This window comes from Nyctibius grandis, chromosome 4 (genome assembly GCF_013368605.1).
Source record: "Nyctibius grandis isolate bNycGra1 chromosome 4, bNycGra1.pri, whole genome shotgun sequence".
NCBI lineage: Eukaryota > Metazoa > Chordata > Aves > Nyctibiiformes > Nyctibiidae > Nyctibius > Nyctibius grandis.
In genome coordinates this window covers 2,100,079-2,125,579 of record NC_090661.1, presented here as the reverse complement: position 1 = coordinate 2,125,579, position 25,501 = coordinate 2,100,079, and the positions used below count along the sequence as shown (strand labels likewise).

At 41.4% G+C, this 25,501-nt stretch overlaps 1 protein-coding gene across 1 annotated transcript; it reads right to left on the bottom strand.

Annotated features, from left to right (window-relative positions):
• Nucleotides 1–2,403: 2,403 nt before the first annotated feature.
• Nucleotides 2,404–12,552, bottom strand: LOC137662201 (acyl-CoA (8-3)-desaturase-like). Its single transcript, XM_068398337.1, has 12 exons — nt 12,334–12,552; nt 9,087–9,197; nt 8,436–8,633; nt 7,296–7,397; nt 6,976–7,104; nt 5,594–5,651; nt 5,095–5,171; nt 4,605–4,702; nt 4,171–4,267; nt 3,133–3,212; nt 2,808–2,933; nt 2,404–2,455 (listed from the first exon to the last, which is right to left on the bottom strand). Exons 1-12 carry the CDS (start codon nt 12,550–12,552, stop codon nt 2,404–2,406), a joined length of 1,347 nt encoding a protein of 448 aa, XP_068254438.1.
• Between the last annotated feature and the right edge of the window lie 12,949 nt (nt 12,553–25,501).

The window sequence follows — 25,501 nt, the reverse complement described above, 5'->3', positions numbered from 1 at the left end:
TCTTAAAAAAAAACCAAAGGCAAAAATAAAAAGTCCAAACTCCTTCTGCTTTGTGTGTTGGGCTTGATATGATTTGTTACCTACAAGGCAGCTGTGATTGTCTGTAGCTTGTAATACATGTAAATTGCTCATCAATATGTTGCAGACACGTCGTGTTGTTCACGGTGATATCTCACTTCAAGATCTTTCATGTTTTCCTCCTTTGGGTGGTTTGTCCACTGAAAGCTGGGGTGTAGAGTTCTGGGTGTGAATGGCAGAGGAGAAGAACCACTTTTCTTCCACATGGTCTTTGCTCTTAGGGGCAAATGTTCTCCGTATTTGCAATGACAGGCTGCCTTCATGGTTTTGGGTCGGCTGGGTGAATACAGCACAGTACAGGTTTTGCCAGTATGGCTCAACCGTCTCATAATGGACTACCTTAGCTATAAATTATATTAGAAAATATCATTATTGAATCATCATTCCTCTGCAAAATCAGCAAGATTAATCAGAGGTCATACACTCATTCTAAAACAGGTATTGACTTTCAATCTAAAAATCATGAAGAGGAGCTTTATTCCTATTCCTATAATTTCTCTTTTTTCCTATATTGTAGCTTTCCAAATAACCGTGTTGTCACCACTCAGCTTTTCTTTTTTCCCTTCTTTTTTTTCCCTGCTATTAATTGATACCCACACATCTCCTTGTTCTTTTGTACATCCTCTATTTCTTTTGTCTGTTATTCCATGCTCATCTCTCCTCATTTACAGTTTACCTTTCCCATAAGTTTTAAAGACCTTTCACTGAAGACATTCTACTATAGGCCCACTCCTAGCTTCTTCACTTTGTTGGCTCTCTCAAAAACCAATATGAGAATTCTGGTGTTCTTGGAGAGCTACTGTGCCTCTACACAGGTGGTCATTACACTTTCCACTAGCAGAAGCTGTCCTTGACCATAAGGAGGGAGGGGCTAGGTCCTTCTTGGGGCCATACAGCTAAGTACCAGGTACAAAACCAGTAAGACAGAGTTCCAGGAAAGGAGCTGGTTCTTGCTGGTGCTGAAAGAGAAGAAAAGTTTGCAAAGCCCAAAGAGGCCTGCATGGGATGACAGAATTAGGTATGATTTAATTCCTTTTCCAGACACAGGAACAGAGCCACAAATGTACTTAGTTGCTTAATAACCAACATAGATGCCCACAGGTCCTTGGAATCACCGGGAAGTAAGCACTTAATAAAAATTAATATATATAAAACTCAATAAGAGCAAAAGTACCCTAAATACCCTTGCAATCTGGAACTACTCCTCAGTGCCTAGGCTTCTCAGTCTTATTTAAAGCTGGTCTACATCAGAAAACTAATCAGACAGCATAGTCACCACTCAATTAAAATATATACATGTATTTATGCATACAAATAATATATGCTATACAGACTCTTTGGATTGTATTCAAACGAGTTATTACAGGTGTAAAACTTAACATCTAGTTATCTGCCTCCCTGTGCAATCCCTGAACAGTACCAGTTTTAACACCTAAGTAATCAGACCAAGTAGCGTACATATGATTGGTAGCGATGGGGACATACCCCAGGCCATCTTGTTTTTTGCATACTTATTTTATCTATTCTAGAATATCCCTTAAAGATCCCCCCGCCTTAATTTGTCCTGACTCCCTGCAGTTTGCTTTGTCCTATCCCATTTTCACCAATCCACTGAGCCAAAAACACTAAGAAGACGACCTTATCGTGGCCTTTCAATACTGAAAGAAGGCTTGTAAGAAAGTTGGAGAGAGACTTTTTAACAAGGGATTGAGTGATAGGACAAGGGGCAATGGTTTTAAACTGAAAGAGGGTAAATTTAGATTAGATATAAGGAAGAAATCCTTTACTGTGAGGGTGGTGAGACACTAGAACAGGTAGCCCAGAGAAGTCATGGATGCCCCATCCCTGGAAGCGTTCAAGGCCAGGTTGGATGGGGCTTTGAGCAACCTGATCGAGTGAAAGATGTCCCTGCCCATGGCAGGGTTTTGGACAGGATGATCTTTAAAGGTCCCTTCCAACCCAAACCATCCTATGATTCTATGACTTTATGAAGAATTTCCTTTCAAACTTCTTCCACAAGCAATGAGCTGGTGTCTCCAATGAAATAAACTGATCAAGGTGATTCAAGAGCTAATTCTCCCCAATTTAAAGGCCCAGTTCATCATGCCTCTAAATTCTGAGACTGAGAGCAGGAAAAATAGAGGTTCATGGTTGGGAACAAGAAAAACTGTATCTTTAAGCCACTTTTCCCACCCATTCTTACTGAAATTAGCTTTGCCCAGCTCCCGAGTTTCTATGCCAGAAGACGCACACACACTGATGGTCTGTGCTGATTCTTTGCAGCAGTTGTCTGGTGAAGAGTTTCCCTTTGAGAGTTGCCAGTTTCTATCCATGCAGATATGCTTCAAGCCAGTGCTCCCCAGAATCCTTCAGTGAACTACAGGAACAGAAAGCAAAAAAAAATCACTTATGGGGAGACAATATTCAACTTCATGGGAAGCAAACTGTAGTTTAGATGTAAAAAGAAGTAAATGGAAAAAAAATGGATTAAAAACTACATGGACATCTCATAGCAAAGTCTGACTACAGGGAGTGAGTTGAGAGGAACTAAGGAAGAGAAAAAAAAAAATCTTTGAAACTCTGAAAGTTTTTGAAAATTCAAGTCCTTTAGAAAAGCCTAAATAAACTCTAGGTTTCATCTCTCCGTGGATATTGATTTGAAATGGTTGCCTATGCCCCTCCCTTGCATGCTATTATAGTGCAAAACTATCTTGTTAATTGATACTTACTGCAAAATATCTACAAAGGCTGTTGGTAAAGTCTTGCTTTTATACTCAATGTCATGCTTATCACAAAGGGCTTTCACCAGAGGAGCTGCTTTCCAGTAGTTGTGTCGAGGCATTGTGGGGAAAAGGCTGCAGAATTGAAGGAGAGAGGGTTATTGTAAGACTTTGCTTGCATCACTCTCTGTTCCCTCTGTTCAAAATATTTCCCTGCCCTTCCCCAAAAGGAGAGCAAAGGGTCTCTGAGATGGTTCAAGGTGAGACTACATGGCCTTTCTCACTTTTAAGTGCCCCATATTATTCCCACTCTTCTCCCCATAATCATACTCACTGGTGCTCAATTTGGAAGTTCAAGTGCCCAGTGAACCAGTCATTGAACAAAGATTGCTTCACATTACATGTTGCATGGAGCTGGGAGGAAAAAAGAGCAAAGAAATACATGATTTAGCTTTTATTTTTCTGCAAGTCTGATAATTGAACCCCAGCAATCATTACCCACCCTCTTCTAGCATAAAAGGCAAGTTAGAGTTTGGGATTATAGCCATCATTGCCCTGAAGGATTAAATGAAGTCTAGATTGAAACAGGTTGTTGGGATATAGGTTTAATTTAGCTATCTCTTTGCTCAGAAAGAACAACTTCTTCACTGGCATGCACACAACCCAGCTGTGATTCTTTTAAGAGGTTCTTCTCACATCTTCCACTTGGATGGAAAGAAAAGATGCCCAATAAAAAAGAAAAAACATTTTCTGGCCTCTTCCAACCAGTGCAAGTGGAGACAGATGCAAGAGTATGAGGGCAAAGATTTGTGTACACAGGCTTCATCTCACCTAATTTAGTCACCTTTAGTTTGAACTCTGCATCTGAGCTCATCACTGTAGAGTCAATGGAGAAAAATCCATATTTTTATGGTGCCATTCATCTGACCTGATTTAGATGTCTATTTTAGAGTAAGATGAATCATGCTCTAGAAATGGCTCTTTCTCCCCAATGAACGTAGCAGGTGTTCAGGTGTAGATATCCAGATCTGGTCAGATGAATATCAGGCTGGGTCTTTTTCCCTTAATATAAGGAAAAATGCTTAGAACCCACTACGTGGAATTATACTGCTGGAGGCAGCATAGATGTGAGTAAAGTTGTATTTACATATTCATTTTTATCAGAACTAAATTTTGTCAGATTTATCTTATCTGCAGTAAACCTGTAACCTGTAGGGTAAAAAAATAAAGGTATCCAGTCCCACTCTGCTTCTCTTTAGTTGGCCTAAAAGGAGTTTGACTGTAACTTTAAAGCTAAGAGAACAGCAATGTTGTCTTTGTCCTATAACTCAGAACTGCAGACCCACTCTTCCAGAAGAAAGGAGATGCTCACCTGAGTAGATACCCAGTCTTTGTTCTTATCATAATCAATGTCCATTGGAATGTGATTCATCTGTGTCACCCAAATAAACCAGGTACTCTCTAGGTACCTGGGCAGATAAACACAGAAACACATCATATCTCTAATGCCATCCAAATTTACTCTTAAAACAATTTCATAAGTCTCATCTTAAGTAAAAGAGCACTTTTACATAATTCAGGATTTTCTGTTTCATCCCTTTGCCTCCTAACTTTTGGAGTTTCTTTTGAGAACCACTCAATTTGTAGTTGTCCCTGAGCAGCCACCACCCCCTGAAGGTATACTGTTCCTTCTTGGCTGACTATTTATTTCTGAGAAAATTGCAGTGAGTATGACTAGTTTTCATTTATTTCCATTGAAGCTCAATATCGTTTACAAATATTAGTCATGGGAACTCTGTGTGTTACCTGGACAACCAGTAGTATATCATGAAATTGTTAAATCCCATTAAAGGAATATACATGAGACAGACTCGGATGTTATAAGACACAATCAATAACAGGTCCTGTAAAAAAAAAACAAACCAAACCAACAAAAAACAGATTAAAATAAGCCTTTGCTGATGAACTCCCTCCACTCTCTCCTCTCCCTTTGTACTGCAGCATAAAAAAAAGTTCTTATTTATTGATCTCTTATTTATCAAGAGCAAGCTCCACACCATCATTCTGCCTCAAGTTGAGTGTATCCCTGCAATACTCCCACAGCACTCACTTTACCATCAGTAACTAAAGACCAGCCTCTTCTAAAAAATTCTCCCTGGACCCGTTGACTTAATTCCTGCTGCAGCAAGCCTGGAATCAGCCTTTTCTATCTTAAACCCCACAACCACCTGAGACGAAGGTTAACCCAGCCACAGCGTGGCAACATTTTCTGAAAGTCAATGCAAGTAGTGCTTACCAACCACTTTTTCCTCTTGATTGTAAAGTAGAATATAGACAGCTGGAAGAAGGGTACAAGTGCAAGTGGAGCCAATACTGAAGGGAAGAATAAAAACGGAGAGACATTTATAACTTCACTGCATCACACATCTTAAAGAATATTGGAGGGGGACAATTCCCCTAAAAGACTCTTCTTCGCAGTGGAATAAAAAAAATTGCTGCCTTCCATTTACACACACTTCTCATGTGTCCAAATAATCTCACCACCTCTTCATTTCTTTCCCATCCCTTTCTTCCTCACACTCGATTCACCCCTATCTAGTACCCAACATCACATAATCCTCACAGAGACATGAGGGGCAATTCCTCCTCACGTGAACTTTCTTTAACGTGCAGGAAGCTTCCCAGAACTGTGACTTCAATGGGAGTATCTTTAAAACCTTTATTTTGGGGAGGAGATGCAGTCATGATTTTTAGGTGAATTTCCTACAGCACTGCAAGGAAGCGGGGATACTCACAGATGAAATACTTATGCTGATAATTGTAAGGCATGAACTTCTTCTTCTTTTTTCCAAGCTGAAAAATGAAAACACATTGTAACGGGCCAGTTGGAGACCTGAGACCCTTCATAAGGTATTTCTTGTTCCTGGCTAATGAACACATCGAGAACTACCTCCTAATCTCTCTAATTCAACCCCTTTTCTTGAAATGCAGGTGTTGAAGTTCCAAAGTAATGGAGAGAAGCAGATTTCATTTGAGTCTTTGTATCCAGATACCAGCGTTATGCCAATATCAGAACAGAGCCACTTCTTAGGAGAGTTCCAAAACTCATGGCAGGATATAAAAACGCTCGAAAATCACAAAAATGCTCACAAGTCATTTAAATTTTGTAGAAGAAGTTTCCAGTGATGGTAATGAAAGTCCAATCTAAACAGTTCCACGTATTCACCACAGAGTGCTGAGACTGTTGGTGCTCAGGGAGGAACAGGTTATTAATATAAACTTGATGGGTGACGAATGCAGGATGTGTTTGCTGTGAAAGCTACATCTGAATTTTTGCATCAGGTGAGGTAGGTTGCAGACATTCCAAATTTTTAAGTAATAGAGAAGATAGTGGCCAAAAATGACACAGCATTGGGATGCTATCCTAAAATGACTGCAAGATCAGAGTAGTAAACACTCTGTAAAGACATCTGCCTTTTTGTTTTGTTGAATATTTTGCCTTCTAGTACATGAAACAGCAAAGAGATGAAATATTTACAAAAAGAACACGTAAATTTATTTCACGTGTAATTTTATTTTCCTCGCAGTGTGTTTTTTCATTATTTGCACAAAAGGGTTCTTAACACCATTTGCAAATTTTGTCTTATGATCCTTCAAAGGACAAAATAATGAGGTAAAGTAAACTATTCCCAGAGCTCCCCTATTACTGAGAAAAAAAACTTGAACAGCTCAAAGATGTCTTCACTGGTTAAAAACTGAAACAAAACAAATGAACACTTGTGTTTTGTGCACATCAGCTGTACTGGTCCTGAAGGATTTAGGTGCCAAAGAGCTCCCACAGCCAAAAGGACCCAGAGGGAACATCTGACTCGCTATCTATAGGATCCTTAAGAACGTCTAACACTAACGCAAGCGGACTGATTTGTCCTTTGGACTGCCTCCAAGGTGCTTACCCTGCTCTTGTAGCAACACAAAGAACTTAAGCATTGACTTTAAGACTTTGCTTCTCAGGAGATGGTGCCTAAGCTTCGTAATAACATGAGGCTCTCAGGCCTTGGAACACTTTGGAAATTACCATGGGTTTATGCAGGAAGGCACAATCTGGGTTATTATTATACCTCACTCTATAGCTTTCCAGCTTTAAAATCTTTGCTTCTCCAGCCATACCCATGCTCACCTCCACGGAGAGTGTCTTTCCCAAGCTGAACAGGAGAGGGTGCATGTTGAGGTCAGGGTCTTTGCGGAAGCAGTTGGGTTTGGCGTGGTGCTGGTTGTGCAGGTGATTCCACCAGCTGGCTGGTAACCCCTGCAGGAAAAGTTGAAGACCAGAGACTCAAACTAGCACAATATCAACAATTACATCACTATTTATCCACCTATTATTGATGACTGCACTACACTTCCCTCACAGGTGATATTGCCTGAATGCAGGGACACTCCCACTCATTGCTTAGTCCAGATTAGCCCCAGAGAATATTCCCATCGTGAGGCAAATACCTTCAGAACATTTATCACAACCAGCTGCAGAATTCGATTCCACTTAGGCTTCCTGAAGACAGAGCAGTGCCCCAGATCATGTTGGAACCAGCCCATCTGGATCTGGAAGACAGAAGGATCACTGAAGAAACAGAATCACAGTGGCGTTGCATTAACATGCCTTGGGAGTCTCTGTAACTTCATAGTGTGAGCACATCTTCCTGCTGGTTTGGGGAAGAAACACTACATGCTGTCCTACGTGCTCAATGCTGAGAACTTCCTTTGAGGCTACTGTCCACTAAAGCTGCTCAATGCCAGATACTGATTTTATTGTAGCAGCTAAAGGGAAAGCAGCAAAGCATCATTGCAATTAATTTGGCTGTTACAGCATGGAAGTCTTTTGCTCCCACTGCAAATAGATAATTTCCAAGGAACCAGCTAGAAAGTGTAAGAGCTTCCAAACCCATAGCTTCATTGCATTTCATATTCTCATGGAAATGCAAGAATGATCTTTGAGGAATATCTGCCTTAGCAGATATTAGGCAAATAGAGCAGATTATTTAAAAAAATGAATTACTTTGCTCTTGTTCCATGGATGTCTGAGCAAACCTAAGGTTTCAGCGCTACTAAGAAAATCTTGTTTTCTTCCTCCCCTCACCCTGCAATTTCTCCCACCTAAGGGACACAAAGTCCTGTTCCCTCCTTCCCTACATTGACCCTGACATGTGTCGTGCCCTCTATGATTCAGTTTACTAAACCAGCAGAAAACTATTCAGGGTTAGTGAGTGTAATTGGCTTACAAATGACCCAACAAACACCAGAGCCATCAGTCTGTAAACAAGGAACATGGGGCCAAGAGTGGAGCTGAGAATGAAATATGCCCTCTTCTGCTGGGGTAAGTGATTAGATCAGCTCATCCCATCTTGTGAAACTGCCACCTCCACAACACCCCACCAACCCTAGTGAGCAGCTTGTCAGCACAACTAGATTTGCTGGAGTCAACAAAAATTGTGATATAGAACGTGCTTGTTGTCTTCAGACAGATTACAGGATCTAAGAGGAAGTAAAGCACTGACTGGGATACGAACATTTCATTAATCATCTGCTCCATCTAGAAGAACCAAACATGTCAGCAGCATTCAACAGCTGTCAGCAGTTTACCTGAGCAATGGTGAAGAACGCCATGCCAACTAGGAAAGGCACTAAGGATATCCCAAAGTACCAGACGGTGAGCCAGGATGCAGCATCCAGTACCAGCAAGTGAAGGAAAATCAGGAAGAAAAAGATGTAATTTGGCCTCAGAAGTCCCATCTTCTCAATAGTGCAGCGCAGCTCACGAAAATCCTCTAAAAGTGATTTCTGTGGGTAAAGTGAGTATTAACACACCGTCTACTTTGAAAGTGTAACATAGCAGACCCAGGAATCCCAAAGCAGCCATGGAAGCCAGAGGAGATATTCTATCAGAGGGGTCTCTGTGCCAAAATGAGCACAAGATCAACAGATCTTGGTTTTGCTTTGACACTGGAAAACAAGCTGCTGACAGGCTCTGTCATGGAGACTTTGCAGTAGGAAGAACTGAGCAGAATTTGGGGCTCTGGGGCTCATTCCTCACATCCAGGTGTGGATTTAGAGATTTTTGGGACAGTGCATGTTTCCATGCATGACTACTGCCAGCTGCCTCCCCACCACCCAGCCCATGGCACAGTGTCAGGCACGCTGATTTGGGAATTATTTCTGCTAGCTCTCTTATTTTCCTTCTCCTCCCATGCTTATCCCCAAGCCATTCCCACAGCTGGATTCTAGGACACTCACTTTTTTATTAGACTCAAAGCTGGGTTGATCTGGTGCCAGCTCCCCGATCAGCAGAGATTTCAAGTATTTTCTCACCAGAGACTTATCATTGTGAAATGCTACAAAGGCATCCTGAGAAACACAAAAAGGAATGGGGTAAGAAAGGGTATGTGAGTAAACACCAGATGCTGAGCCTCTACTTTTTGCAGCTCTTTGATATAGTACATAATCCAGTTTCCTTTGTCCAGAGACTTTTGGATTTTTATTGTCCCTTTGGTTGCTCCTGTAGTTCTTTGCCGTCAGCTGGAGCTTGGCCCAAGGAAGCTGGAGAAGTTTCAAGAAACTAGATTTCATTAAAGTGCCTGGGCGAGGCTGGTAATAAACATGAAAGTGTTTGATGAAAAACTCTTTGCAGAGGGAAACATGCTGTTTCATCTGCTTGTTTCAGCACCGTCCTTTCCTAGAAGGCTCCACCCAGCAGCCCTGCCCTATGGATGGGACCCAGGACCAGGTAAATGCGTCAATGAACGAGGTGTGTCTTTGCCATGCTTAGGATGATGTTTTTAAAATCCTCTCTTTATTACACTAGGGCCATAGGATATATATTATAAAATATGGAACAAAGGAGGAAACTCCATATAAATCAAAACTCTTTAGCCCATGTCCTCAGTGAATTTTCCGGAAGAAAGGTAAAGAGGCTGACCATACTCTTTTGTCTTCCAGAAAGAGTAGATATAATGAAATCCCCAGTGTCTGAGCAGCCAGGTACTTGCTGATTTTGGCTCTGAAAAATCCATGTGGGAGATCATGCCACAAAAACATTCTGCACACATCTGGTCAGGGTTAAGTCCCTGGAAGAGGACAGAGGACTTCCCTTGTGCAGTCTGGCATTGCTCTGGGGTCTCTGTTTAGAGACAGACAGTCTTATCTCTGAGTACTTTAGCCTAGAAGAAGTCAGAGCAAGGTGCCTTTTTGGACAGATGAACTTTCTACAGGTATCTAGTGGCCCTTTGTCACAGTGACAAATGAGTAACTCTGTCCAGACCCAGAGGACTGGGGAAATCTTTCCCTTAGATTCTGTGCCCCTCATCCTACAGTTTTTAATACATTTTTATGTAGCTCCCTCTTGCCAGGAATTCTAAAACTGAGTCAAGGTGTAAGTATCTATATTGCAGCTTAGAAAAAGAGGAGCCAGAATCCTTTTAAGCAGAATTTCCTATCCACAATATCAATATCATAGATTTTTATCACAGAAATGCAAACCTTTCAGTCCTGCAACCTGGCCTTTCTCCTCCCTGCTCTTAGGCCCTGATTATCACCTTGTAGGAGAAAGTAACTTTAAGGATTATCATCTGCAACACACTTAACCTCCAACATTTGACATCAATGTAATGTTCTGCAATGCATATTGTCTATATTTACAAAGTAATCCACACAGAGAAAGATAATTCTCACCACATATATATAACTATGAGCTCTAGAGGAAGATAATTCTCTCCATATAACTATGAGCTCTAGAAGAAGATAATTCTCACCATATATATATAACTGTGAGCTCTAGAGGAAGATAATTCTCTCCATATAACTATGAGCTCTAGAAGAAGATAATTCTCACCATATATATATAACTATGAGCTCTAGAGGAAGATAATTCTCTCCATATAACTATGAGCTCTAGAAGAAGATAATTCTCACCATATATATATAACTGTGAGCTCTAGAGGAAGATAATTCTCTCCATATAACTATGAGCTCTAGAAGAAGATAATTCTCACCATATATATATAACTATGAGCTCTAGAGGAAGATAATTCTCTCCATATAATTATGAGCTCTAGAAGAAGATAATTCTCACCATATATATATAATTATGAGCTCTAGAGGAAGATAATTCTCACCTTCAGAGGAGACTACAGTGAATTAGCACCCACAAAGAAGGTTTACTGGCACAGAATTACAGGGAAGATTAACAAGTTGGTGAGGGAGCTGGCAGTGGTTGGCGGACAGGATTGGTGTCCCTTCTTCAGTGCAACACTGTTTGCACCCTCACATCATGTTATGCAGGTGCTGCATAAAGGACACACAACCCTCTCTTTAAATCAGGGCTGTATCTGCCAGTCAGCGAGCTAGAGAAGAAAACCAACAACTCAGAAGCCTTCTTTTGCCTCATTTGAGAACACTCAGTATTTTTCTGCCTCGGTTTTCAGCAGGGTGGAAGGAATGAAATGTGAAAAACAACTTATCTGATCCATTTTGGGCCACTGTCCCACTTTACAAACTGAAACCTGAGGAATTAAACAGGCTAAGCAATTTCCTTGAAGCCAAAATGTCTTGTCATGACAAGAATTAAATCTGGGTCTCTCACATCACAAGCATATGCCCTAATCCTTGTCATGTTTCTAATGAGCATATTTCTGACTATTCAGAAATACAGTAGCTACTTTCAGCAAACAGTCTGTGAGATCTGCTTAGAATTATTGTTGCTGTCAACAAGCAACAAATGATTTTAGAGAAATCCTCTAAAACAAAGACTTTTGCAGGAATCTCTGGAAAATCTATTTTCAAATAGTGATTATTTGTAGAATTTTTCCTCCCCTTCTGCAGCCAAATGTTATTCTGCTGCTTTCTCAGACATTTTTCTTGTATTTTATTTATTTTCCCCCATCCTTTGAAATAGCCTTTTTGCTCAAGACTCTCTTCTCCTCCACTTGCCTGTACAAAATAGTGTCACTTCCTTGAGTACCCTCTTCTCTTGCTTCCTTGCCCCCAAAATTACTTTAGGTTTGGACATTACCTCCTCTGTATCTATCTTACCTATCTACCTACCCTTGCTCTATCTTTGATTATCATTTGCTTATCCCTGATCACATCCATGTTACGCTGAAAGAGCAGCCTTTAAGGCAAAAATACACACTGAGTATGATGCTTCCTACCCTCTTCCCTTTCTCACTGCTACAACAGAGATGCTTTGCAGGCATCTGGAAGACAGTTTGCCTGATTATGCCCAGTGGTAAGACAACCTGCATGGATGTTGCTCTGTTTACAGCAGGGTGTAACGAACCCAAACAGAGCTTTACAACTGGTGTAGCAGGTAACTCTGACCCTGACAGTAACCAGAAGGGCATTTTTACAGACAGCAAAGACACGTCCACTGCGTTATGTCATCAAGCACAGTGCCAACTACCACAACGCTCTCCACTGGAGTCCCACCATGTCATCCTGCCCTGACAATGGAACCACCTTCCTCTGCTGTTCTCCTAGGTCTTACCGTAGCATCTTGCCCAGCATAGTGGCTAATAACTCGGCTGCCTCCAGGATGTTGTTTGGAAAACTTGCTGACATCGTAAACCTTCCTGTCAATCACCAGCCACTGCTCCTGACCTTGGCCACGGCCATTGTGGACTCTGATCTCTTCCCAAGTGAAAAGCTCTAGAAAGGCTGAAACAGGTCGCGTCTCCTTTTCAGTGGAGCCAGTCTGTGGAGCCATCTGCACTGATAGATGTGCCGTCAGCACTGAGATTCACTAGTCTGAGCTGTGCAGCGCTGTGTCCGGGCAGAGCGTGAACCATCTCAGCCTGCCTGTTATACAGTCCCACTCCAAGCCACTCCCTGTGCCTCTGGGGCTGGTTGGCTCCCCTTGCCCAAACACACCGCTTCATAGCTCCCTCCTCTTCCACTTTCACATCAGACACTTCGACACACCCTTGAATAAAACCCCTGTTCCTTCTTGTCCTTTCTGAGTTGCCTTTGGAAGGTCTGATTACTCACAAGAACTGTAGACTGAATACAAATGTGCATAAATAGAAAGACTTAGGAAGGTTATCTGTTATTCAGTTAAATGAGGTGGCAAAATGACAAAAAGGACTATTAAGTGAGCACCTTTGTAGAAGATTAGGAGCTGGATAAGGTAAGCTGTTAACTTGCTTCCATATAGCTGAGGCAATATGGGGATTTGCCAGAAGAAAGAGGAAGGCTGTGGGCAGCTATTCTGCGGCAAATATTCAGTGTCCTTCTTAGAAAACTGAAGCACTTTCAGCACCATGTTATCCTTTAATCAGTCATTAATATCAGGAAATCCTGCATTTGCCATACAGTGAAGCTTCATAATGTCATACAGCACCAAAATATAAAGCTGTAAAGGAGCCTGTGTGGAGAGCCAAAAGCTGCTCTTAAAGGTGTTTGCTGACATCTCTCATTCAACTGTAATTCCTGCCTTCAAGGCACGGAGCCAACTTGTACGCTAGCACAGTGAAAACAGCAGAATGCCCCAAGGTCTGCAATCTAACTCCACAAGGTATCTCTTAATGGTCTTGTCACTACCCAAAAACTTCAGGTTGTCTTTGGTCTTTGAAATTTTCCAAGTTGACCCTGGTATGCTAAATTCTTCTGTCTTTCTTAACGGAAAGCATTGTTGATCAAAATACCACCAGATCAGAGGAAAGAAAGAACACAGTAAGAAAACATTATTCATCTCCAGTTAACTTAGCTTAATACAATACTTTGCCCACAGTTGTTTCCAGAGTTTCCTGTGTATACTCCAGTCACTCAACCACATCATTGTTGAAGTAATTAATTCATAAGTCAACAACAGACATGAAAAGATTTGGGGCTTGCAAATAATAATAGTGGTAATAATAACAACAACTACAACAACAGTTAACACCGAGTTTGGCTGTAGATTAAGAGTTTCTAAAACTATGTTTAACAGCACTGTCTACATAATTAGCCTTACTTAAATATTAGTCATGTAGAGCCAAAGTCTAAATATCTCTGATGCTCAGAGAGGATCTGCTATGCAGTAAAGAGGTAAGAGTCCTCAGCTGTAACAAATAGCAAAGACAAGGCAATGCTGTGTTTCATATGAAGTCACATCAGTTTTGCAGGTGACTCTGAAAAAAATAACCCCACATATATGAAATATTGTCCTACTTGAAATGTAGGATTCTCTTAATCTTGTATTTTTTTTAATACAAAATTACTAGCCTTGGGTGGTTTTGAGGAAGGTACAAGCAGTAGGCAGATACGATATAGTCTGTCCTCCTTAGGTTTCCATCCTATCCCTTTGTAATGCAATACTGAGTTAAATCCCAAATCATGAGTTTTCCACCTTACCCCAAACTTTTATTTATGTTTATAACCACAAATATTGTCTACAATGATGCCCAGTCCCTGTCTGAAACCTAACAAGTTCTAGGTCTCAACTATCTCTTGTGACAGTGAGTTTCACAGACAAGTCACATATTGTGATTCAAAGAAAAGTGGTTGTTGTGATGAGCTCCCAATTCAAGGAAGGACTGAAAAAACTCAGCTGAACTTGCAGATTTCAGGGAAGGCAGAAAGATAAGAAAGCCAAACTATGTTCTTGATCAAGGTACCTCAGCAGGGCGAGGTGAGATTATGGCTGCGTTCCCTCTCTCCCAAGCAGATGGCACGCAGCAAGCTTAGGCAAGAGCTGATCAAAGCAGAGATGAACTGATAGGCCTCTGCATCAGGAGAAAAGTATCATTTAATTTATATAGAATAACTTTATTTTGAAGAGTTTGTCCTTAAGGAACTCTGGAATGGAGTTTACAGGATATTTGTGCTATAAGTGATGATGACGTTTCTCAACTTGCAATTACTTTTCTTAGCACACTCTGTGCAAGTCTTGGACTGCAAACACAGTGGCAAATGTGACGTCTTGGGTTTTGTCTTCCTTGTGTTTCCCAGTGAATTAACAGTAGTCCAAAACCAGCTGGGTAGAGTAGAGACAGCTGAAATCTCACATAGGAGACACCTGCCTTGCCCTCAGCCCTGTATGGAGTGGGCAGTCTTTCTGGCTGACACAGAACTGTAAATTATGCAATTCTAATTCTTTAAATCATGTCGCAACTTGCAAACTAATCAATCAAGTCCAAAACAACCGTTTGGAAGTTCCTGACATGTGGCAATGGTTGAACCACCTTAGGTAAAAGAGAAATGTGACTATTGGTATTCATTAGAAGGCAATGATAAGAGAATGGGGGAATAATTTCTACTGTGCTGTCACGTTGCATTTTGTAACCCTTTATCTTGCTCTAAATAAAAGTTAAGAGTGTCCACACTAATGATGTCTTCATCTTCTAGCGTGGAAGATGCGTAGAGTCTTACATAAATCGTGTTCAGAACTTGACATGGTGCTAATAAAATATGCAATAGTTGTTGCAAATTTCTGCATATGTGATTTATTTCAAGTGACTCCACAACTGGCTGAAAGTACAAAAAAACCTTCCCATTGTCTTATATTCAGACTTGTAAATGTAGCAGCTACCTGAAAAGGAGTAGATAAAAATGTGGGTTTAGATTCTGGTCTACAAGGAGCTGGAGAATCCAGAGCCGGGAACGTATTGGGGTGAACAAGTGCAGGATGTCTCTGCTTATACACACAGTTAGTAATCATGACTTTCACAACACACACTGTGGGTACCAGTGTCCACCAAACCACTGTTGTTACTTAGACGAGTTAAGCTTGGGAACTCTAAGATAATTTTCCTCCATATCTACTCTGCCCTGGTGAGGCTGCATCTGGAATATTGTGTCCAGTTCTGGGCCCCTCAGTTCAAGAAGGACAGGGAACTGCTAGAGAGAGTCCAGCGCAGAGCCACGAAGATGATTAAGGGAGTGGAACATCTCCCTTATGAGGAGAGGCTGAGAGAGCTGGGTCTCTTTAGCTTGGAGAAGAGGAGACTGAGGGGTGACCTCATTAATGTTTATAAATATGTAAAGGGCAAGTGTCATGAGGAGGAGCCAGGCTCTTCTCAGTGACATCCCTTGACAGGACAAGGGGCAATGGGTGCAAGCTGGAGCACAGGAGGTTCCACATAAATATGAGGAAAAACTTCTTTACAGTGAGGGTGACTGAGCACTGGAACAGGCTGCCCAGAGAGGTTGTGGAGTCTCCTTCTCTGGAGACATTCAAAACCCGCCTGGACGCGTTCCTGTGTGATATGGTCTAGGCAATCCTGCTCCGGCAGGGGGATTGGACTAGATGATCTTTCGAGGTCCCTTCCAATCCCTAACATTCTGTGATTCTGTGATATTAACAGTGTGAGTAGTATTTCATGTCTGAATTTATTTAGCATCAGATCCCATCCAGAGGGTCCTGTAATGCCTATCGATATTACATTACATTAAAAAGCCTCAAACAAACCCTTTCCCAATTTGAAAGCAGAAGCTGTCTCTGTCTATATCACGCAGGTCACCAAGCAAATTTCAGATTGCATGGAGAAGCCCAGATAGACAGTGAAAGCCAGAGTCATGCTCACCCAGAGAAACTATTGAGAAATCAGCTAGTGAATTTACACCATACTTGGTGTTCTGCAACAACTACCCACACACCTGCCAAAATCCATGTCATACGCATCTGGGAGCTAGTACATGTGCCCAGAGCTGTTCCACCTTGCTGCTTTTCTGACTAAGAGCCTCCTTGTACAGGCACTTGCCATAGCTTCCCAGATTTCCAGAGAGCCAGTACGTGACTGCTGAACTGGTAGTTGTTGCATCAACATTTTCATCCTGTACCACGTAAATGTTTAAGTTTACACTTAATCCACTGGAGATAAACTGGCATAGCACAGGATGATCCAGAAAAAACCCTAGTACTAAAATACACTGAAACATCTTGTTTCTAAGAAAAATCTCTTGTTCTAGACAAGTCCTCTAAGTTCCGAGTCATTTTGTCATACAGGATGCCACCTATGGTTCTTTTGACCACCTTTTCTACAGAAACTAAATTTTGCATGAGCCTGTCACACGGGCTGTGCGAACACCTATCAAGTGAGGCTCCTGGGTAAGACTGGATGAAGAACAGCTACTTTACAAGCTGTACAGTCTTGCTCAGACGGATAACTTATACCTAAGAAAGACAGACAGCTATGGGTTGTACATGTCTCCAGGGCTAGATGTCAACAGTACAGAGAGTTTGAGAAGCGTGACCTTGGAGGAAAGCACCTACAATTACAGCTGCACTTACCTTTGTAGGCAGACCTGAGTCTCTCTGCCCTGCCCTGGCTGGTCTGAAGCCATGCTGGAACAGCACTTTGCTTTTGTGGAGGGCTCGTGGACACTCTCCTCTAACGTGGCTCTGACATCTGGCAGCTGACCTGCATCCATCTGCTCCTACTCCCATTGATAGTGCCTGTGTTCCTTCATGGATTTCATAGATCCTCACTCAAGACTCTCTCTTCTGTGACTATGACATGTCTCTTTCCAAACACAGCAAGGAAACTGAAATCATTAAAATTATTTTCTCTCCAACACAAAACTTAATTGGGAACCCATAATTCAGGACAAGGCTACACACTGAAACATCTCCTCAATCTTTTCAAGAGACAATAACTTTTGCAGACTGCAAAATTTTGTTTTGAAGAAATGTTTTGGAGAAAAAAAAAATCCAATAATCACTTGCCTGATAAGAACATTAAAAGACACCATGTCAGTCAGGAGGAGAAAAGGACCAGGTTTCCCTTTTTTTTAGTATATTCTGAATTAATGAGACACCATCCTGAATCTCAGATGGGGCTACTTTTCAGAAACATCAGGTACTTTCAGAAATGGGAAGAGAAGCCAAAAGGGGTTTTTTTTGTAGGGCAGAATCAAGTTTGCAATGGAGGTTCTCTTCTCTTCACTGCCTTGGGGGTTTTAGTTTGCTCAGATATTCAAAGTCTTGATTAACTTTCTCTCATTCCTCAATCCGGATATCAGTAGTAAGCTAACACAAGGGTTTTTTTTCCTTTCTGAAAGCAATCTTAATGTCCTTTGCAAAAGAGAGAAAAACACCTGTGAAGCACTGCCATTTGGGTAGTGGAAAACTTAACTTTCATTCCTGGCTTTGGGTTGTATTTTATGGGTAAACAATAAAACACCAAGATGGATGCCATGTTAATTACAAGGAGGTGTAAAATTAGGTTCTGTAATAAGCACTGTGAACCTTCTCATCTAAAACTCCCCACAGAACAATAAGTTGCATTAAGACACTGAACTATATTATACACATTTTTGTACTTCTGTGTAAGTTACTAAAACCCCTACACAGAAGATGCTGCAATGCTGCACAATGAAGCTGTAAAACTTGATACAATTTGCTGTTACAATTCTTATGTGGCCTTCTCCTACACACATCATCTGTAATTACACATCCCAAATTGTTTTTAAACAGGGCCAATATCTCTTCAACAATCATCCTGCACTTTTATGTATCTCATTTAACCTGCAATTCCTATGAAATATACCCTTCACATCCTCCAGCTTCACAGAAGTCAGAACCCCAGGGGCTCTTCTGTGGCTTTAACATCTACATTCAGCTGATCTAAAATTATAAATTCTAAATTTAACAGCTTTAAAAAGCCCCTCTCTCAAGCACAGGGGTAGCATTGTATATTGTTACAAAGAAGAAATAAGACACAGCATGACTCAAGCTAAAATTGTTAAATGCCTGTAACAAACCCATTTTGTTTTCCCACTGTCATGTATTTGGGGGTGTTTTTTTCAGACTACTCGGCATTTTTAGAGCATTTTCTGTGTTCAGCGCAGAGCACCCTCTGATTACAGACACAATTCTGATTGCTCTGTCGATCTGAAATTGTGCATCCATGAAAGAAGAACTCTACAAAAGGTGACCACGCTTGAAAGTTCTTTTTAATACATGGCTTGTGCAACACCAGTTAGGAACAACATGGCATAAGGAAGGATTAAAACGCCCATGGTGGTTCCACAGCCTACACACAGAGCACCTTCTTCCTTCTGTCCTTCCTGTGGGTCTTGGGCCACCTTCCAACCTCTGCAACATAGGAGGCAGGGATCCTGCAACAACTTGCCTCCTGCGCTATTCAACCATCATTCAGTTCTCTGGCCTTCACCACCTGCCTCCTATACCATCCTTCCTCAGACACGTATTACAGTGTATATGCTTAGCAGGGCAACATATGCATTACAACTCAGACATGTGCATCAGCCTTAAACTTCTACATCCTACCCTCTCCACGAGGAGGTCGGTCATATTTTTCAGTTATATGGCTGAAGTAGCTTTTGCTGCTTCCTTTCATTTCTTTTGCAAAGTTTAATTCTTTGACACTTTAGCAATTCCTACTTGCACTTGCATGACCTTTTCTGACTCTTTGCATTCCCAGTCTGCCTCAGAGATAGCTCCTCACCAAACCAAAATGCTTTCCTGAGTTTATTTCTCCCCTCCTTGCTACGGACCTAAGTCCCATAAAGGTTTTATACTCTTAAGACTCCTCCATACTCATGTCAGAGCTCCTTACTCTGGCTGACTGTAATGATTAATTTCTTTCATTTTTCAAACTTTGCTCTTAAAAAAAATACAGCAAAGGATCAAGTGCAGTGTAGCCAAGCTGGGGCATGTAGCTTGATCACAACTTTTAGCCACAAGCCACTCAACCACTTCAGACAAAAATTGAATGAGTTCTGGACCCATTTCTAGATATTCCACACTACATGGCAAAAGTGGAAGGGCAGAGGTCTAGCATGTTTGGGACCCAGGGACCCTAACCTGCAGCAATAGGAACTCCTTGGAATTTTTCTGTTGCATTTGTTTTGCTTTTATTTGTTTTAGTGAGAACTATCATTGTCTAATGAGGGAAATCAGCTGCACCTCTCTGAAAACAAGGGAAGCAGCAGAAGTGCTTACAGATGCAGATGAGTGGTGTGTTTATGTGCTTAAGAGGGCTGACATATAGCTCAGCACAGGTCAAGATCCATCGAGAGCTTGGTTCCAAGAACGACAACACATGCCCTTCTTTGTTAAAAGTACAAGAATATTTAAGAGGGGGAATTGCCAACGTGGAGTGCTTTCATCTGATCTCTGCATGGCCTCACAGGTCTTCAGCAGCAAGCTAGTCTTGATAGTGGCTCATTTCAAGGGACAAAGGATACTCCAGATCTGTACATGAATATCTGGTTAATAAAGGAAAATGGTTAAGCAGCAGAAAAATGTTCAAACATCAGGCAAATACCTACAATCCTTCTGCAACCTTGTAATTCTTCAGTTTGGAGTTTGTCCTGGTTTTGCTGGGATAAAATCATAGAATCAGTTCTCTGTTACACTTTGGTTTAGTTCATGGCCAGCTCTGGTATGCAGGTTTCCACACTGATCAAGGCCATTAGCAGTTTTGAGTTGGCCAGGTGCTAAAGCTCTGAGGAGCAAAAGCCAGGGCAGCTGAGCCAGGCTGGCCACAGGTGTATTCTATACCACAAACCTCACATTCACTATAAATTGGAAAGTTTGCTAGGGATGTGTTGTTCTCTCTATGCTCTTCTCTCTCCTCGTGGTTACCAACCCTGGAGGTCTTGCCACCACTATATGGGCTAAGTATAACTCTGTCTTTTTTGTATTAGTATTGATATTGATTTTCTTATATTATTAAATCTGTTTCAATTTCAACCCACGAGTCTCTCTCCTTTTCCCAATTCCCTTTCTCAGCTGGGAGGGGTCATTGGGTGATAAAACAACTAATTATTGTTTAGCACTGGATGTGGGCTAAATGGAGAGAGAGTTAATATATGGAAGTTACACCCCATTCCTGTCCTATTTCTAGAGTCCTTTGTGTTTGTTCCTGAGTTCTTATTGGCTGTAGCTTTTCTCTGTTGAGACAGTTTTTAGGCAATGTCAAACTGATTATAGTTCTGGAGGTGTCTCCAACAACTACGGTGGAATTCTCTTTACATCTGGAAAACCATATAACATCCTACCTCTGTGTGACAATTCCTGCTAGACAGAGTGTTAGGAGCTTTCATATGTGGGCAATCAAACATATTATTGGGCGGGCATTGTCTAGGCAACCTAGTGACCGTGCTTAAGACCACAAGGTTCTCCCTTTTGCAGTAGCAGAGTCTGTCCAATGTTGACCTATTTCCACTTTCTCCATCCAGGTTTCCCATAAAGTATGCAGACTCCTGGGATAGCATGCCACTCTCAGTGAACATAACTGCACAGACCTCTTCATCCCTAGAGGAACTAAGGCTTCGTCACTACCCTAAAATTTGAGGCAGTGGAATAACTGTGGGGCTTTTTAGATTCATATGTGGGACATGTAGGTCTATCTTACAACAAGAAGTTCAGCTGCTACCCATTTTAACCAAGAAGGCATCATGCTAGATCCCATTTTAACTCTGAGAGTAGAGCATCCGTCTGTCAGGTAGTTAACTTCCCAAGTACAGTTAATTATAAGGCAATTGGTCTGAGCCAGCATGAGTCTTATTCATGCTTCAAAAGCATGAGTAAGAATTTTACCCCCCAAGACAGCTTTTGAGGACTGAGGCATTGCCAAGGCAATCCTGCTTTCCTCCCATATTACAGGAAGTCCCAATTCCTACTGCTGGGCCAGACATCATCCTGATTCCCTCTGACAAGTTCCTCATTGGCAAATACAACAGGCTAGAGTACACCAGGGCTCCAAACTAAGGCAGAAAAGAATCCTGATGAGTCCTATTGCTCTGACTTCAGCCACTTTGCAAATGCTCCCTTTTTTATTTTCAGAAAAAAACTTCCCCATGTTCTGCCTCTAGTCCTGTATCTCATGACACAAAGTTTAGGAATCTATTCTAGTCCATCCCTGTCTTGACATGTTCTGCCTCACAGCAGTTATGGGTGGTGACTAGCTTTGTTAAAGCAATGTTGTTGCTCTATCAGAAGAAAAGTTTTCTTCAAGAATTAGAAGTTGTCTATAAGACACAGACCATAACATGAACCAGCTACTCAGAACACCTGTTCTGGAATCTGAATTAGACTCCAGCAGGCCTTTGCCCCTTATTTATTCCTCTACTTTGTTAACTTTGGAATATTTGTTCAAGACAGAAATATCTGTAGCTTTCTCAAGTGAAGTCACATGTTTCTGATCTCCCTCTTGGATGAGGGGAGAAGAGGGAATAAAATAAAAAGAACCTCAAAATGACCAAGACATAACATGAGCTCATTGGCAGCATCTTCATTTGCCTTTTGTTTTACTTGGGCAACATCCAGCATTTATTACTTCATCTTGTTCCTTTTTCGTAACTGATTGTGAGATGATCCTGGAAAGGAATTCAGACTCACTTGTTAGGACACTGTCATCTTTTCTTGCCAGAAGAAGTTATCATTCTATCTGGCTATGTATCTAAATTGTTGTTCTAGAAGCAGCCATGTTCATCCCAAAAGGTCTATTATGCAGGAGGTGACCTAATTCTGATAACACTGGCCACAGGACTGCCCTGATCTCTTTCTGAGTCAAAGCAAACAACAGCTACAGTATACAAGGAATCATCACCAGCAGTGACTGGTTCTCCTTGAATTGAGTTTAAGATACCCATACAAATGGGTTTGTTCTTATTTTATCTTTTAGGAGAAACAGAATTTTGTATTTCGGTAATGAGCCACGCAGACAAGATTCTGCATGGGGACACTCCAAGTAGGCAGGGTCACTTCATTTACCTCCATGTGCTTTTTACCAGGGCCTGTGTCTGTCACTGAGGGCAAAATCTTGCTCCCTTTTCTGCAGCTGCAGCGGGTTTTGAGCCAGGGTGAGGAAAGGGGCAGGTAAGAAAATGAAACAAGGGAGGTCCTGACAAAAGTTTTCACTACAAAGGGGATTAAGCTTTGGAAGACGCTGCCTAGAGAGCCTACGGGATCTCTGCCCCTGCAGGTTTTCAGAACGCAACTGAACAAAGGCCTTAACAACCTTGCCTGTATTCAGTATTTACTGAATAAAGCATGAGGTCAGAATATATAACCAAAATGGAAGGGCAATTTTTACCATGACTGAGTATGTCTCCACAGTATTCCTAGAACATCTAGTGGAAGTGTCAGACACACATGAACCTGATGTTCTAAAGACTCTCTTGTCCTTAGACAAGCATTCCAGTGATTAAAGTTACAGTTAGATGATATTTTATTTATTGAGGTATATTTTAAGCTAATTTTCCTGGAAAAAAAGCATTGTGTCACTTGATCCTCCAACTCTACAAAACTGCTTCCCACAGAAGCAAACTATTTCGCCTAAAGGACGCCATCGTAATCAGCCTTTCATACAAGCACTCATTGGTACATCAGTTTTTATTGCTGTTTCAAAACTTTCTTTGTAGAAATTCCTCACCATTTGCTGAACACTTTATATTGGCTGCTGTGGCAGATGTAAATTGCACAGAAACCACATCCATGCCAATGAACCCTCTTCCAGTGTAATGTAATGCTTTCTTTCGCCACCCATGAGTAGTGTTGCGTTAATACATTAGTCTTGCACACCTGTCTTGTTAAGAAACCTTTTTATATTCCTTATAAAAGAACCTATCTTGGGAAGCAACAAATCATCCTGTTTTCGAGTGGCTCAGCTGCATCCATCATCTATCCTGTACGGACCTACAATCATCTTCACTTCTTCTTTTCTAGAGATGGAGAAATTACTATAAACAACACAGTTCACCTCTTCAGGTGTTCAGGACAATGGAAGCAAACACATGCGTGGGCTCGGCAAGGAGTGCAGATCCAGATCATTCGTTACATTAACAAGTCAAAACAACTGGGTGTTGGGAAGGGGAAAACTACAGCGTTTTCCTCTCCCAGTTGACCCAACACCCTTAACTGTTTTAACATCACCCTAATGTTTTTATAATTCCAGCTACTCCATTGCTGAAAATGTTCCTCCCTGATTTGAAAAAAGTAATTTATTCTGGGCTGGAGCCACTTCTTTTTCCAATGATACTCCGCTTAACTGGATAATCTTCAAAGCCTTATGAACCTCAGACTACAGTTTTTCAGACCCCATGCAAATGCCTAATGAATTTGTTCTCCTTTGAACATCTTTGGGGATTATATCCTCTCCCAACATCCAAACGCCATGGAGAGGCTGAAAACTAACAGGCTTCACCTTGGGTGTAAATGCTCTGTCTTCATCCCTAAATAAGCTTTGCTACAGTGCCAGGGGTTTTTTTAACAATTAATCCTATGAATTAAATCGCTGCTTACACCATGTAATTCAGATACTGCATTGCCTAACCTGCCACAACTGTGGCAGAAAAAGAGCATGCAAGTACATGATACGTGAATGCAAGACAAAAACCTCACAACTACCATCTTAGTGTCACTTGGCTTTGAAAAATTACCAACAGCAGAAGATTAATTACTCTCCCCTGCCTCATGATCAGATCCACTGGAGACATCTTCAGAGAAAATGAATTTTTATGTTTACTACATCTGTACTAGATATTTAACACACTTCTCATTTCCTAGTGTTTAGGCTGAACCTAAAGCCTAAGAGCTTTAGGTTCAAAGACCCAAAAGCAAAAGGCCCAACAACTTATTCCTGCTTACAGGCAAAGGTTATTGTAACCCAGTCTTAGCTATTACAGAGGGTGAGATGGGGATATAATGCTGTGGTTAGTGAGTTTTAGGAGCTCCATTCTCACATCAGCCAAAAGTTGCTTTGAGCTGTGCATTAATTTCATATTTACTTCCTTTAAGTGAACAGAACAGTAGGATAATAGCCAGACCAGAGCCTTTAAACGCTCAAGCTTCAGTTCCCAGTGTGTGGCTGTGTGTCCTCCTTCCGTTCCGATGCTTGACTGCCATCCTGTGGCTGTTTCACAAGGCTCAGGTTCCACGTTCTAAGGCTGAACTGTGAAGCCAAAGGACTTCCACTAAATGGCAAATTTGGGGCTGGTGGTGGTGTTCCAAAAAGGTGTATCCCAATGCATGGTCAGAGAACCTGAAAGGGGTTTTGGACTTGCACTTGAATATTGTTGTAAAATTTCAGTATTATGACATGTTGGAGTAATCTGCCCCTGTGGACTCTAAACAGCCCAGAGTAATCACAGAAACTGAAGAAGTTGTCACACAGCTTCCTTCTCCTCCTGAGCTGTCATACATCTGGAGAACTTCTAGCAAACTCAACGTACACAGACCTGCTTATGTTGATTCAGGTCCCCTTTTGCTCTTACCCTTTAGGACTGTGAATCAGTTCATCACGTGTTATTTTTCCTGGTTAGTCAGGCAATTGTTTTATTGTGTTGTGGATGTTTCCTCTTTACTGTGGCAGAAAAAACACAACAGAAGTCTCCTAAGGTCTCAGGCACTAAGGTGGAACTTAGACGCATTATTCTCTTCAAAACTGTTAACTCCTACATCATCCTAGCCCTGAGTGTAGCTTAAATATATTTGAACTTTCAAAATTAATCATCCAGATAATTAAAGTTCTGACTCTGGCCATTCAAAAAAAAAGCCACTTGCTGGGAAACACCAAGCGCTTCAATGGTGTTGAACTTATGGCCCACTTGACCTACAAGCAGCGTTTCTTCTACTTACCTCACTTGTCACAATCCACTTGGTAAGTACTTTTGAAGCTTCATGAACTGAGCTGAAGTCTTGCTGTCTTCTTTCAAAACATGTCAGAAGTACTTAGACTTTTATAAAGTATCTCTGTGGCTAGAGC